Source organism: Ictidomys tridecemlineatus, chromosome 15 (genome assembly GCF_052094955.1).
Source record: "Ictidomys tridecemlineatus isolate mIctTri1 chromosome 15, mIctTri1.hap1, whole genome shotgun sequence".
Taxonomy (NCBI): domain Eukaryota; kingdom Metazoa; phylum Chordata; class Mammalia; order Rodentia; family Sciuridae; genus Ictidomys; species Ictidomys tridecemlineatus.
Genome location: NC_135491.1, coordinates 60,004,576 through 60,018,140, shown reverse-complemented (window position 1 = coordinate 60,018,140; position 13,565 = coordinate 60,004,576). Strand labels below are relative to the sequence as shown.

The 13,565-nt window shown below is 66.0% G+C and overlaps 1 protein-coding gene across 4 annotated transcripts in view; it reads left to right on the top strand.

Moving 5' to 3' along the window:
* Cbfa2t3 (CBFA2/RUNX1 partner transcriptional co-repressor 3) overlaps positions 1-13,340 on the top strand; it is a 68,172-nt gene extending 54,832 nt beyond the window's left edge. For all 4 annotated transcript variants that reach the window (XM_040279995.2, XM_040279994.2, XM_078032833.1 and 1 more), the window contains 9 exons: positions 999-1,240; positions 1,351-1,440; positions 4,812-4,993; positions 5,511-5,731; positions 7,896-7,981; positions 8,519-8,717; positions 9,040-9,108; positions 10,305-10,495; positions 11,470-13,340. In XM_040279995.2, coding sequence (XP_040135929.1) covers positions 999-1,240; positions 1,351-1,440; positions 4,812-4,993; positions 5,511-5,731; positions 7,896-7,981; positions 8,519-8,717; positions 9,040-9,108; positions 10,305-10,495; positions 11,470-11,739 — 1,550 coding nt within the window. In that variant the 3' untranslated portion in view covers positions 11,740-13,340. The remainder of the gene's footprint in view (positions 1-998; positions 1,241-1,350; positions 1,441-4,811; positions 4,994-5,510; positions 5,732-7,895; positions 7,982-8,518; positions 8,718-9,039; positions 9,109-10,304; positions 10,496-11,469) is intronic.
* The last annotated feature ends 225 nt before the right edge of the window (positions 13,341-13,565 follow it).

Sequence of the window (13,565 nt, the reverse complement as noted above, 5' to 3'; positions counted from 1 at the left end):
GCAGGGGTCAGGAGAGGTCACCAGAGCCCAGGTCAGGACGGCAGGGCAGCTGCCTCTTCTAGGGGGACACACCAAGGCCCCACACCCACACAAGCAGACTCCAGTGTGCAGGCGGCTTGGCACTGCCCAGCTGAGCCCTGGGTCCCCGTCCTGAGGGGGCCTCCTGCTCCCCGTCCACCTGCCGCCCATCAGGCCTTGGCCCAGGTGGCAGTGAGGGCCGAGCCTCAGGGGAAGTGGGCCTGAGGGAGCAGGTGGCCCTGAGCACAGCCCAGCACCTGGGGGACCGGGTGGGGCAGGGGCCTTCGGGAGGCCCAGGAGAGCCACAGCAGGGGTGTGGCTGGTGCACGCACCTGGGTGCCCGTGGCCTCGACCCCCCGGGACTCAGTGCAGCAGCCCCGGTGTCACCAGAACCCTAGGACATCCACTGATGGCAAGGCCACAGGCAGTCTTGTCTCAGTGGCCAGTGGTACTGGCCCCACACCAGGAGCCTCTGTGTGGCCCTGTCCCATTCTCGGCCACCCTGGGGGGACAGTGCCGCCAGGGCTGATTCCTACTAGTTAAGGCTGCAAACTAGTTTCCAGACCCAATTGGTCACTTACCACTGGGCGACGGCCTTGTTCAGGCAGGGCACCTGAGAAGCAAGTGTGAGGACACGGCGTGGGCTGTGGTGGTGGGAGTGGGCTGTGGTGGTCGGAGTGGGCTGTGGCAGGTCCTTCTCGCTCCTGGAGGCCCTCCGCCCCTGGGCAAGGAGCGAGCCAGTGACCGCAGGGTGGCGACGCTCCTGCTGCCCGTGGTGGGCACCCAGGCCGCCATGGGCACACATCCCTACTGGCTGAAGGCCTGGCCCCACGACCGCTGTCCACACCTGTAAGGGGTGCGAGCAGCCTGCAGGTGGCCGTGAGGCTGGACGCCTCGTGCCAGGGCTCTGCTGCTGTCGCCAGCCTCGTCACCACTTCCAGGTGTCACAGCCTGCCTGGCCTCACCCCCTTCCCCCACAGTGATGAACGGCAGTAGCCACTCGCCCACGGCCATCCACGGCAGCCCGTCGACGCCCAACGGCTTCAGCAATGGCCCGGCCACCTCGTCCACGGCCTCCCTGTCCACGCAGCACCTGCCCCCGGCCTGCGGGGCCCGGCAGCTCAGCAAGCTCAAGCGGTTCCTCACCACCTTGCAGCAGTTCGGCAGCGACATCTCCCCGGAGATCGGGGACCGCGTGCGCACGCTGGTGCTGGGGCTGGTGGTGAGTGGCTGGGCGCCCGGGAGGGCGATGGTGTCCCGGGGCTGCCCTCGCTGGGCGTGGCCGGACGGCGGCTCAGGGCGGCCGCGCTCAGCCAGGCGCGTCCCCCACAGAACTCGACGCTGACCATCGAGGAGTTCCACGCCAAGCTCCAGGAGGCCACCAACTTCCCCCTGCGGCCCTTCGTCATCCCCTTCCTGAAGGTGAGACGGACCTGCCACCCGCTGCCCAGCCCGCGAGGCCACCCTGGGGGACAGAGCTGCCAGGGCTGATTTCTGCTAGTTAAGGCTGCAAACTAGTTTCCAGACCCAACTGGTCACTTATCAAACTGGCCCTCGGAGACAGAGCTCCTGCTTGGCCAGTCCCCGGCACAGCACCTGGCCACCATCAGCTGTGGCTGGAGAGCGTGGAGATGAACAGCAGGAAAGGCCTGGAAGTCCCAGGGGAGGGGCCGTAGGCAGCAGAGTCCTCCAGGTGGAAGAACGGAATGGGCAATGGCCCTGGAGCAGGGCCAGTGTCCAGGAACAGGGGAGGTGGGACATGGAGAGATCAGGGAAGCCGTGACATGTGGCGGGCAGCTGGGCAGCGGGAGAGCTGTCAGGGAAGTGCAGAAGCCCAGCACGGGGGCCTGTCCACTGGCGCGGGGGCAGCTTGGGCCCCAGCCCCGCCCCATGGAGTCACACGGTGCTAGTTGTAAAGGTGCTGGTGGTCCATGTGCACCAGGATGCGGACAGCAGGCTGGGGACTGGGACCAGGGGTCACTGCGGCCCCTGCGGGTCAGTGCTTCCCCGAGGCTCCCCGTGTGGCCCCGCAGCCTTCCTGCCGAGCCCGGTGATCAGTCCTCTGACGAGCCGCCTGGCCCCACCGTGGCCCCTGGGCCCCTCGCTCTGCCCTTGGCTTCTTTGGCGAGAAAGGCACCCCCAGGCCTGGGAGGCAGGAGGGACGCCCCTCCCTGTGCACGTGCGGCCTGGCCGGGCAGCAGTGCTGGGGACTCTGCTTCCCTGAGGTGGGGGTGACGTCCAGCTCGTCACTGACGCCCACGCCCCTGAGAGGGAGGCACACCCCCCCCCGCTCCCCATTAGCAAAGACGACCGAGGCCCGAGGCCCCCAGGACAGGGAGCCACACTCGAGCCTGGCCTGTCCAGCCCCTCGTCCCCACAGCCACCACGGGGCTTCTCTGGCAGCCCCTGCTCTCCAGGGACACCGTCCACCCACATCCACTCCCTCCCTAGGCGCCCACACCCTGCTGGGCTGGAGCAGCTGGCACCATCTGGCCATCACGGGGATCCCTGGACCCCCCGTTCCCCGACTGCTCACTCCACCATCCCCTGTGGGACGTCAGGTCCAACCTTGGTGGCCCATGCCCCACAGTGTCCCTGCCCTGTTTACCCTGGGTGCAGGGCAGAGCGTCCGGCATCCTCACTACCCACCAGGCATGCAGCCTGCCCCCAGCCCAGTCAGTGCCAGCGTCCACCCAGCCACGCCAGCAGGGTACCCCAGCAGGGGCAGGCAGCACTGCCCCCAGGAGGGACCCTGGGCCTCAGTTTCCCCTCTGGGCTCTCGGTATCGTGAGGGCCAGGCAGCCCACCCCAGGTCCCTGCCTACCAACTGTCCCGAAGCCACCCAACCCCAGGGAGCTCCTGAGGGAGGCCGGAGCCTCCAGGGCCTGCTGACCAGGCTCAGCAGAGCCCTGACCCGTGGTCCCCCTTGGGAGCAGCCCTTGTCCCCACTGCTTGTGACCAGAGCTCGGTGGGAGTCTGGCCTGCTGAGGCTGGACCCGGAACCCAGCTGCCCCTCAGGTTGGGCTCTGTCTGAAGTGGGCCATGGGCAGCTGCAGAGCCTTCCTCAACTCTCACGGCCCCACCGTCCTGCCCAGTGGTATTCATGCTGCCCGGGAGGCACCCGTCTGGGTCCTGCCTGGAGCCACGGGCTCCTCTGGGTGATAGGAAGGACGAAGCTGACGGACCAGGGCTTTCAGGAAACTGACACATGGGGAATTGTGCAGCCACGGTTGGCAGGTGAGGCAGAAATCAGAGAGGTTAAGTGACTACCCAAGACCACACAGCCCCTCGTGGCTGAGCCGGGGGCCGTCCTCAGAGCACACCCTCAGTCCTCAGCAGAGACAGAGACGGGGTCGGGGGCTCTCTGATGCTCAGGGTCCCTCCCTTCGGGTCACCTTTGCGGGGGTGAGGAGGGCGGCCTGGACTTCCTGTAGCATCAGACACCAGGGTGTTGTGACCAGCTCGGGTCGGCCAGCCTCAGAGTGATGTCTCCCTCAAGTCCTGGGCTCCTGGGGACAGGTGGGGACACTGCCCCCCACGGGGCTGGGCCAGCGGTGGCCTTATCCCGCCGCCCAGAGCTGTTGTGCATCAGACCCTCCAGCTTTTCGGGACCCTCCCCCGTGTGGCCAGATGGGGGCTTTCCAGAGGCCAGAGACCTGCCCCCCAGCCTCCACCCAAGGCCGCTGCTGGCTGGCCCCACCTGGCCCGCAATCCAGATGTCCCCAACCCTAACAGTGACCACAGTACTCCTGCCTCTCCCACCCTGTACGCTGGCCAAGGGGAGGCCACGGGAGGGGGACATGGGCTTCTTGGCTCTCCTGGACGGACCCAGGTCCCAGCTCACAACTCTGACATGCTCGGCAGGTGGTGCTGGCCCCGTCCAGCTATGCAAATACAGAACAGGCCCAGCAGCTAATGCAGCTGGACAAGGTGCGCCACTGCTGGGCGGCCGTGGACACGCGCAGGGGGCTGGAGGCTCCGTGCGCAGGAGAAAGCTGGGAGCGTATTTATTTACAAGCACTCAGAGTGGCCGGCTCTCCCAAGCGGCCTGCCGCTGGGCCCCGTCCAGCCTGTGGTAGGGCGCAGCCTGCCCGCCCCACCCCTAGTGGCTCGGGGAGCCTGGGAAGCACGGAGGAGCCCGGCCAGGGCCCAGCAGCGCTCTCCTGGAGCCCGGAGCCCGGAGGCGCACGGTGTCTGGCAAAGAATGTTAGAAGTGGTTCTGCCAAGTCCTGTTCCCTGCTTGGTGGCCGCAATGTCACTGATGGCAGGGGGATCACAGGACAGGGGCCAGCGCCAGGTGCCCAGAGCTTTGCGGTGGCAGGAAGCACACTGGTGGCCGGTCCCAGCACCAGTCTTTGTTTCAGGCTGAGCCTGGACTTCAGAGGGCAGGAGCTGCGGGCTGCCCACCAGCGTAGTGGGGCCAGTGGAGACCCCGGGCACCCCCCACTTGGGCTCTGCTCTCAACCCCCCTTTACAGTTGCTGTGTGTGCTGGGCTGGTGGCTCCCAGTCTCTGAGCCTTGAATCTCCCCTCAGTGCTGGGGATGGGGTGGTGACCACTAAGATGGGGTGCAGGCACCCTCCCTCTGCCTCCAGATGTCCCCAGGGGGGGAGGTGACAGGAGAAAGCTTTGCCTGGGCGTCCAGGATCTGGGCTGGGGTCTCAGGCACCACCTGTCACTGTGTGCCCCGGGCAGGACCTGCCCGCTGTCCTCCTCCCCTCCCTGGGAAGTCCCCGAGCCCAGCGGGCGCCGGGCTCTGCGCAGCCGGCCAAGCCGCTCCCGCCCGCCCCCCAGGCGAACCTGCCTCTGCTGCAGCGGGAGCTCCTGCACTGTGCCCGCCTGGCCAAGCAGACGCCCGCCCAGTACCTGGCCCAGCACGAGCAGCTGCTGCTGGGCACCAGCGCCCCCTCCCCCGTGGACTCCTCCGAGCCCCTGCTGGAGGTCAACGAGAACGGCAAGAGGAGGACGCCCGACAGGTACCGCGGCTCCGGGCCAGGAGGGGGCACAGGGCCCTCCTGCCTCGGGCCCTGCCTGGCCAGCAGCCCCCGCCGCAGGCTCCACCGAGGCGGGCGGGCAGCTCACCTGCCCTGCTAGCAACCTGCCCTGCCGGGCTGGACCCAGATGCCCCTGGGAGCCCCAGGAGGACGTCTGTCCCCAGATATTTCCTGGCACTCTCCCTTGGTGCCAAATGTATAGCCCGAGGGGTCCGGATCCAGGCGGCTGGGCTGGGCCCCCTCCGCTGGCCTCCAGAGGCACATGTCCACGTTCCTGGGGGCTGCTGGTCACTGGGCCTTCCTGTCTGCCCAGTCCCCTGACAGGGGGTTGGGCTTCTGGTTTGGGGAGCCCGGGGGCCGCCCACCAGGGGAGAAGGAGGTACCACTTGACTCCCTTGCACCCCCTTCCTCTCTGACCCCCGGGTCCCTGCGCACTGACGGGACCTCCATCCTTGGCTGGCGGCCCATAACACTGCCCTCCACCTGCTCTTCTGGCCAGGACCAAAGAGAACGGGTCAGACCGTGACTCCCTGCACCCTGACCACCTCAGCAAACGGCCGTGCACCCTGAGCCCTGCCCAGCGCTACAGCCCCAGCAACGGGCTGCCCCACCCCACCCCACCCCCGCCCCAGCACTTCCGCCTGGAGGACATGGCCATGGCCCACCACTTCCGCGACTCCTACCGCCACCCCGACACCCGAGAGCGCCACCGGCAGCTGGGTGAGCAGCGTGCTGGGGCTGGTCGGGTGCTTGAGCAGGCTGCGAGTGCCCAAGTACACGCTGTACCTACCACCACCTGCACCTGGGCGTGGCCGGGTCCAGGGAGCAGTGGGTAGGGGGACGGCCGGCCACACCCCGGGGGGCCAGGAGTGCGTCTTTCCTCCTACTGCCTTGGAGGGCAGCTTGCACCCTGGAGGCCCAGGAGGGCCTCATGCACCCATGGGGAACCCACTGGGGCTGCAAGGTCACCACCCTGAGGGCCTGGCACCCATCTAGGCTGGGCAGCCTCTGACCAGGAGCTGCCCAGTTCTTGACCCCATCGGTGATTCCCCACAGCGCACCCTCGGGCACGCAGCCTCGCTGGGCCTCAGGTCCTCCTCTGCCACTCGGGCTGAGCAGGAGTCACGGGAGGACCGGGGCATTACCGCAGGCCCAGGCAGCGTGTGCTCTGAGGCCCAGCGGGTGACAGGGACAGCAGCTGGCATGGACCACACCCTACGGGGCTGGCGTCCTCTCCTGCACACCCACACCACAGACAGGAGACCGAGGCCCAGAGAGCGCAGGTGACACGGCCGAGGTCTCGTGGCCACACCTGCCTGGCCTCGCTCCGCACACGGCCCCTGTGTGTGCTGGTGAAGGAGCCCAGGAGCAGCCGGCCCAGGGTCCCAGGGCCCGGACAGTCCCAGATAGGGCCCAGGAAGCCCCTCCTGTAGGAGGCTGACTCCCACCCCACCCTGCAGGCATGCGGGGCCTGGGCCCAGGCAGCAGGTGACGGCTCCTGGCTCTCTGTGGCGGGTCAGGCAGGTGCTGATTCCCACCGGCTTCTGCTAATGCAAAAATAAACTCCAGCTGCTGCAGAGAGCTCAGCCACTGTTTTGGTTGGGGTCTGGCACGGGCCCCAGCTCTGCCGGCGGCCAGGAGCCTGGTGGAGAGCAAGCTCCAGCCGCCACCTCCCAAGCCCTTCTGTAATTTGAGGGAGGCCTTTGGGATCCAGTGACCTAGGAGATCTTTAGGGACCAAAGGTGGCCCCAAAAGAGGCCTCGGAAGCATAGACTGACTCTGGGCCACGCGGCACAGACAGGGACGTGATAGGGCAGGATTGGAGGCATTTCACAGGAGGACCAGATGCTGGACCTCCCTGTGTCTTAGAGACTCAGCACCTGCCTCCATCGCCCCTGCCGCCTCACTGGCCAGGACTGAGGGCTCACTGCAGCTGGCCAACCCTGGGCCATACCTGCCGCCTCCCCTCCCTGACTTGTGTCTGGGCCAACACAGCCCCTTGACCAGCCTCCAAGGATGACCGGCCTCCAGGGCTAAGCATGGGCAAGGGCTGAGGCATGTGACACGCAGCCCTGCGCCACCCAGTGGCCCACAGGACCCCCGCTTCCCAGCCTGCTTCCCAGGCATATGTCTCTGAAGTCTCTTCTCACCCCAGGAGGTAGGCAGGGTGGACTGACTGCGGCGTGGGCAGCCAGATGAGGACCCAGGTCCCTCGGGGAATGGGCTTCTCAGCCCCACCACCTGCTGCAGAGCTGGCTGGGACATCTGGGCTGGCTCATCCATGCCCCAGTGGATAGGACTGAGCACCAGGCCAGAGCTCAGCCCTGGGCACACGCAGCCTGCGGGGAGGACCTAGAGTAGACAGTCACCTTACCTAATACCACAAGGCACTTGGGACAGGAATTCTGGGTACACTGCAGAGGGCCGTGACCTGGCTTTGGGGAATGCACAGGAGTGCAGACCACTGTGAGAGGAGGCCACAGCACACTCTCAGGGCCAGCCCCAGGCCCTTCACAGTCAGGTCTGGAGAAGCTGTGGGTCCAGGGCGGGCAGCAAGGAGGCAGAGGGGGAGTGGACACAGCTAGGCCAGGGCCAGGAACAGATTTGTCTCCTCTTCCCAATTGTTGAGCTGTTTCCTCACCAATGGGGGTTGGGGCACTGGGGGGTCAGTGTGCAAAGGATCGGGGTCCAGGGCTCCCGGTTCCACTTGGGCACAGCCCATGGGAGGGGCCGAGAGCAGGGCCGGTGCGGTTGGGGGGGGGGGATGGGTGTCCTCGGAGGAGCAGGGTGGCTTTAGGGGCAGGGGCGGGGCTGGGAGAGGGGCGGGGCTTGGTGGAGTGGGGGGGGGTGGGCGGGGCCTGAGCTGGCGCTTGCCCTCCCGCAGGGGCGCCCGGCCCGCGGCAGGAGGAAGTGATTGACCACAGGCTCACGGAGCGCGAGTGGGCCGAGGAGTGGAAGCACCTCAACAACGTGAGTGCCCAGCGGGCTGTGGGGCCGGTGGGGGCAGCTGCGCTGAGCGTGGCTCCGCTGGGCCCAGCGCCCTGCCTGGGCCCACCCTGCCCTTCTGGCCACCTTCATGTGTGCCCTGGTGGGCTGCAGCCGGCCAGGCACTGTTGGAGGAACAGGGAGCCCTCCCGCCACTTCCTGCCCAGCTCTCCAGGGCCTCCTGAACCTTGCAGGACGTTGGGGAAAGTCCTGTGGGGCCTCCTGGTGGTGGGAAGTGGCCCAGGGGTCCTGCTCCTCAGATCACCTGTGGGCCCTGAGACTGTCCCCTCCCCCGTGCCTGGTCTGAGAAGGAAAGGCAGTCCCGAGGCAAGCATCCAGTCCCCACTCCCATGCAGCCTGATGCCCATGGTAATGAGGACCCCCGCCTAGGGCCAGCCCCAGCCCGCCCTGCCCAGCCGCTCTGCTCCATGGAGTCGGGTCTCCACCAGCCAACCCTGCAGGGCAGGACGTGTCTGGCTGCCCCCAGGCTCCAAGATGCTGAAGCCCGCCCTGTCCACCCAGCTCCTGAACTGCATCATGGACATGGTGGAGAAGACACGGCGGTCACTCACGGTGCTGCGCAGGTGCCAGGAGGCCGACCGGGAGGAGCTCCACCACTGGATTCGGCGCTTCAGTGACACGGAGGATGTGAAAAAGGGCCCCACACCCGCTGCCACCCGCCCCCTCAACAGCTCCGCCAGCCCCGAGGCGTCTCAGCCAGGTGTGCACTGAGGAGGACCGGGCTGGCCTGGGGGACAGGCCAGGATAAAACAGTCTCCCTGGAAAGGAGGTGCCTTCTCCGCTTTGCACAAAGACGCCACCGGCTCTGTGGGGAGACTGGGACCCCCAGGGGACTCTGCAAAACCACGAAGGGCCCAGGATGTGCCCAGCCCCCAGCCTGAACCCAGGTCCACCTTCCTGCCCCCCATGCCAGGGCAGGGTCTCCACCTCTGGGCACCTGGGGATCCCTTGCCAGTGAAAAGCACTTCCTGGGGCCTGGGCAGTGTGAAGGAGGAGCTGACCTCAGGCCGCATCTTTTTCAGATGTCCACCGGGAGTTCATACCTCGGACCCTCTCTGGCTACATGCCAGAGGAGATCTGGAGGAGAGCCGGTGAGTATAGATGCAGGACAGACCCCGGGACAGCTGTGGGAGCCCCTCACAGGCCCGGCAGTGAGGGGTGCCCAAAGGCACCTAGGGTCTCAGCTGGGCTTCCCCAGCGAAGCCCAGGGACTCTGCACATCCTGCTGTGCACACGCTCAGATGTTGTGCGATACAGCACTCAGAGTCCACGCAGCCTGCTGGGCACCGTGTTGAGCAGGGGAGGATGTGGGAACATACGCTGGCACGGCGGGAAACAGCCCAGCACGATCTGAGGGTGGCGAGAGACCCGTGCCTGCTGGGCAGCAGTGGTTCCCAGGAGATGGGAGCAGGCGGGATTCAGTGTGAAACACGAGGAAGACGGGATCCTCGGGTCTTGAAGGCACAGAGGAGGGAGGGCCCCCGCCAAGAGTCGGAGATGAGGGGTGGGCTGTGGCCAGGGACCTGGCTTGGACACCCCCTGCCTAGTAGGAGGCTGTGGCTCTTGGTTGGCTTGGCCCAGCCCCGTCACCTCAGCTGTCCGCCGGGCAGGGCTTGGTGAGCGCCTTGCTGAGGTCCATGTGGAGCTGTGTGGTGATGAGGTCCTCATGTCACTCAGACCAGGGCTCAGGCCCTGCCAGCAGCCAGCAATCCCCACGTAGAGGCTGGGGTGGGAGGTTCGCGGTGCCTGGCTACCAGAGGAGGGAACACCACTGGTCCCACCCTGACCCCACGGGACACTCTCAGCAGCCCCGCTCACACCACGCTGCAGGGACAGCAGGCCTCGGGGAAACTGAGGCAGGCCTCAGCCCCTGGGGTGTTTAGCAGGCGCTTGCGGAGGGCAGGAGTGTCACCACGGAACTGAATGGCACAAGTCACCAGTGGACTCTGGACGTGGGCCGCAGCCTCAGCCCTGTGCCGCAGCTCCACCGTAGGGCCAGGCAGCCGGCGTAGGTTCCAGGTGGCCTGAGGTCTCTGCTGGAGAGGGGCCTGGGCCAGTGTGGTGTGTGGGTTCCCCGTGGGCCTGGCCCTCACACACCAGCGTGAAGACCACTACAGGTGGAGTGGTGGTCAGAGCTCAACCCGCCCCGCGGTCCCTCAGGCCCCTGCCCGTACACACGTGTTAGGTCACACACTTGTGCCCGTGTGTGCGTGTACGTGGCCCTGGCTTCCGTTGTGGGGGAGGCCCGGAGCCCTGTTAACCCCAGCCTGGCCTCCGTGTCCTGCAGAAGAGGCTGTGAACGAGGTGAAGCGCCAGGCCATGTCGGAGCTACAGAGGGCCGTGTCGGACGCGGAGCGCAAAGCCCACGAGCTCATCAGCACAGAGCGCGCCAAGATGGAGCGAGCCCTAGCCGAGGCCAAGCGGCAGGCCTCCGAGGACGCCCTCACCGTGGTCAACCAGCAGGAGGACTCCAGCGAGGTAGGGCCACTGGCCGCTCCTAGGCCCCGCACTGGGTCTCTGGGTCCACTGGGGTTGACGGTGAGACTTGGGGTGGGCCAAGTGTGGCTGGAACCCAACAGCTCTGTAACCCAGGTCCCCATCCAGTGGCCATCCCAGGTGGCTGCAGTAGGCACACAGCCTGCTGCCCACACAGCCTGGTGAGGTGCCCTGAGGCCCTCTTCATCATGCAGATACAGAAACTCGTCCAAGGGTAGGTGGCCGGCTAAGGCCCTGGCCTGTGAGGGGCCATTGTCTGACCCTGGGTCGCTGACACCAGAGCGTAGGTTCTTCTCTGAGCTGTGAAAGCAGAAGGTTTGAGGAGACCTGTGGGCACCAGGGGCTACGTGAGCAGGAAGGCCAGAGGGTCCTGTGCACCTGGATGACCACGTGCTGGGCACAGTCTGCGGCCCATTTCCTCCTTGCCCAAGAACTTGGTCAACAGAACATCAGGGAGAGGAACAGCCCTCTCCAGGGGGCCCTGGGGATGCCCTTTGTTGAAGGACAGACCCCCAGACCTGCCTGGGCTTGTGCTGGGCGAGGCGGGGGGTCAGAGGGGACATGGCGTAGAAGCAGGTGAGACAGAGAGCGAAGCCCTCACAGAGGTGTCCTGGGGAGAACCACGTGGGCAGTGTGTGGCCCTTCAGGGGCTCCTTGGTTCAGTGGGTACAGCAGACCTGCAGGGAGTCAGTGGGGGCCGTGCAGCCATCTGGTGGAAGGCAGCGTGGCCAGAGCCATGTGAGCTGGGACCGCAGGCGGTGGTGTGGCCCCAGAGGCTGTGGAGGCCAGCGGCAGAGTGGACGTTGGCCTCCAGGCAGTTCCCTCCTGTCTCACAGCAGGCAGGGGGAACACGCCACCCTCCCCGGCCAGCCTGAGCACCGTGGATGGCCGCACCGGGCGGGAGCTGGGCAGCGGGTCTGGCCAGGCTGACTGTGCCCTCTGCCCCTCCCACCCAGAGCTGCTGGAACTGCGGGCGCAAGGCCAGCGAGACATGCAGTGGCTGCAACGTGGCGCGCTACTGCGGGTCTTTCTGCCAGCACAGGGACTGGGAGAAGCACCACCATGTGTGCGGCCAGGGCCTGCAGGGACCCGCGGCCGCTGTGGCCGACCCACTGCCCGCGCAGCCCAGCACCACGGCCAGCCCCAGCGAGGCCGGCTCTGCCGGGCCCTCCCGCTCCGGCTCTCCGGGCCCGCCCGGCCCCCTGGACACCGCAGTGCCCCGCTGACCCCTCCCAGGCCTGGCCAGCACCTGGACCCCATGCCCCGCCCACCGGCCGGCTCACTGGAGGCCGCGCCCACCACCCACCTGGCCCCACAGGGCATCTGGTTGGAGTCACTGCTGCTACTGCTTGTCTCCAAAAGAAAACAGGACCGAGAAAGTCCACCCGCCAGCCTCGCAGCCACGGGCAGCTCGGCCGCGGCCCACGACCTCGCCTCCACCACCGACCCACGCCGCAGCACCCGCGGGAGTGGCCGCGCGTCCCTCCGCAGGCGGCCGTCTTCACGGTCCACCGCCTTCTCTACACTGGAAGTCTCACGGGGCTGGCGTTTCCAGCAAAGAATTTTGAGGGGTTTTGTCGGCAAAAGAGCTACTCAGAAAGGGACAAGGAAGGTGGGGGTCCCCCTCCTTGTTAAAAAGGGAATAAAACTGTGATTTTGTAGCCCCAGACCTGGACTCCGTGCACTCGGCCTCCCTGCGGCCGACAGGTGCCCAGGATTGGTGGGAGTCCAGCGTCCACTCGAGAAGTGTTTTCAGTTTCAGGTTTTTTTCTTCCTTTAATGTCAAACTCTTTGGCTTTAAGTAAAAATCCAAAAAGTCTTTTAAAAAGGCGAAGGAAGCAGACCCGCTAACTACCTTGCCAGCTAGCCAGCCAAGGATACCGCACTCACCTCGCTGCAGAGGAGCCCAGAAGGCACCACGTCCAAACCCAGCGTCTGCCACTGCCACAGCGCTGGCTCCGTCCTCTTGGGCTCGTTGGGGTGCTGGTCTCTGGTTTCAGTCTTGGTTTTGTTTGGAGGTCTTGGGACAGTGGGTTCTGGCACGCCCTGGGGTCTTCTTGAGCTGGCGGCCCTGGGCAGGCATGCTGAGCCGGAGCCCGTGACCTGTGTGCTCCGCCCTGCGCTGTCATCCCCAGGGGCAAGCAGGACACCGCTCTGTCCCCACGCCTCTGTCACACTTCACATTTCATTTTCCACCTGTGAGCAGAAAGTGCTAGAGTGTTCTCCCCAGAGAGAGAGAACCCCGAAACAACGCTGTGTCGATCTTTTGGGTTGACTCTTGACTGCGTTTCAAAGCAAGAGGAGATACTGCTCCTGAGAACCCGCTCTGGTCTCCTCCTCTACCTCCGCTCCCGCCCGTCCCACCTCCATGGAGCCCCAACGCCACCGCCCGTGGCTCCCTGCAGCTACTCTTTCTCCCAAACTTTTGCAGAAATAAAAAAAAGCCCCCTGCCCTGCCCTCCCTGAGACTCAGATGTACATAGCCCTGAGTTCCACCCTCGTTCTGGGCACCCTGGCCATCCCAGCCCTCGCCTGCCCTCCACCCCATGGTGTCCACCACTCAAGGAGGAAAGGAAGGACGGCCAGTCCCTGCCACACTGAGTGGGAGGGCAGAGCCAACTACCACCCACACTGTTGTGCATCGCTGTGAAAAGCGCCAAGGACAAGTGCAATACGCGGTGGCCAGCCTCTGACCGCGTCCGGGGGCCCTACCTGAAGCACAGTGCGCATGAATGTGAATGTACTTGGTTTTCGCAGAGGTCCAAAAATGGTGTCTGCGATGGTGGTGATGAGAAGAGAGGTTTGCCAAATAAAGAATTGAGAGAAACCTGGGAAGCACATGGCTTAGGACCGGGTTCTCGGGTCCTGCATGCGGCCCTGGGGAGCGCGGTTGCGGCGCGGGTTCCCGGCTGTCATGGAGTCTGCCCTGAGTTAGGAGACGATCCCAGCCAGGGCCTGCAGAACCCAGCCTGGCACAGCCGCCTGGCTCCTGTGTCCTCCGGAAGGTTCCGGGCCCTTGCCCTGGGGGAGGATTGCTTTCTGTGGGATTCAG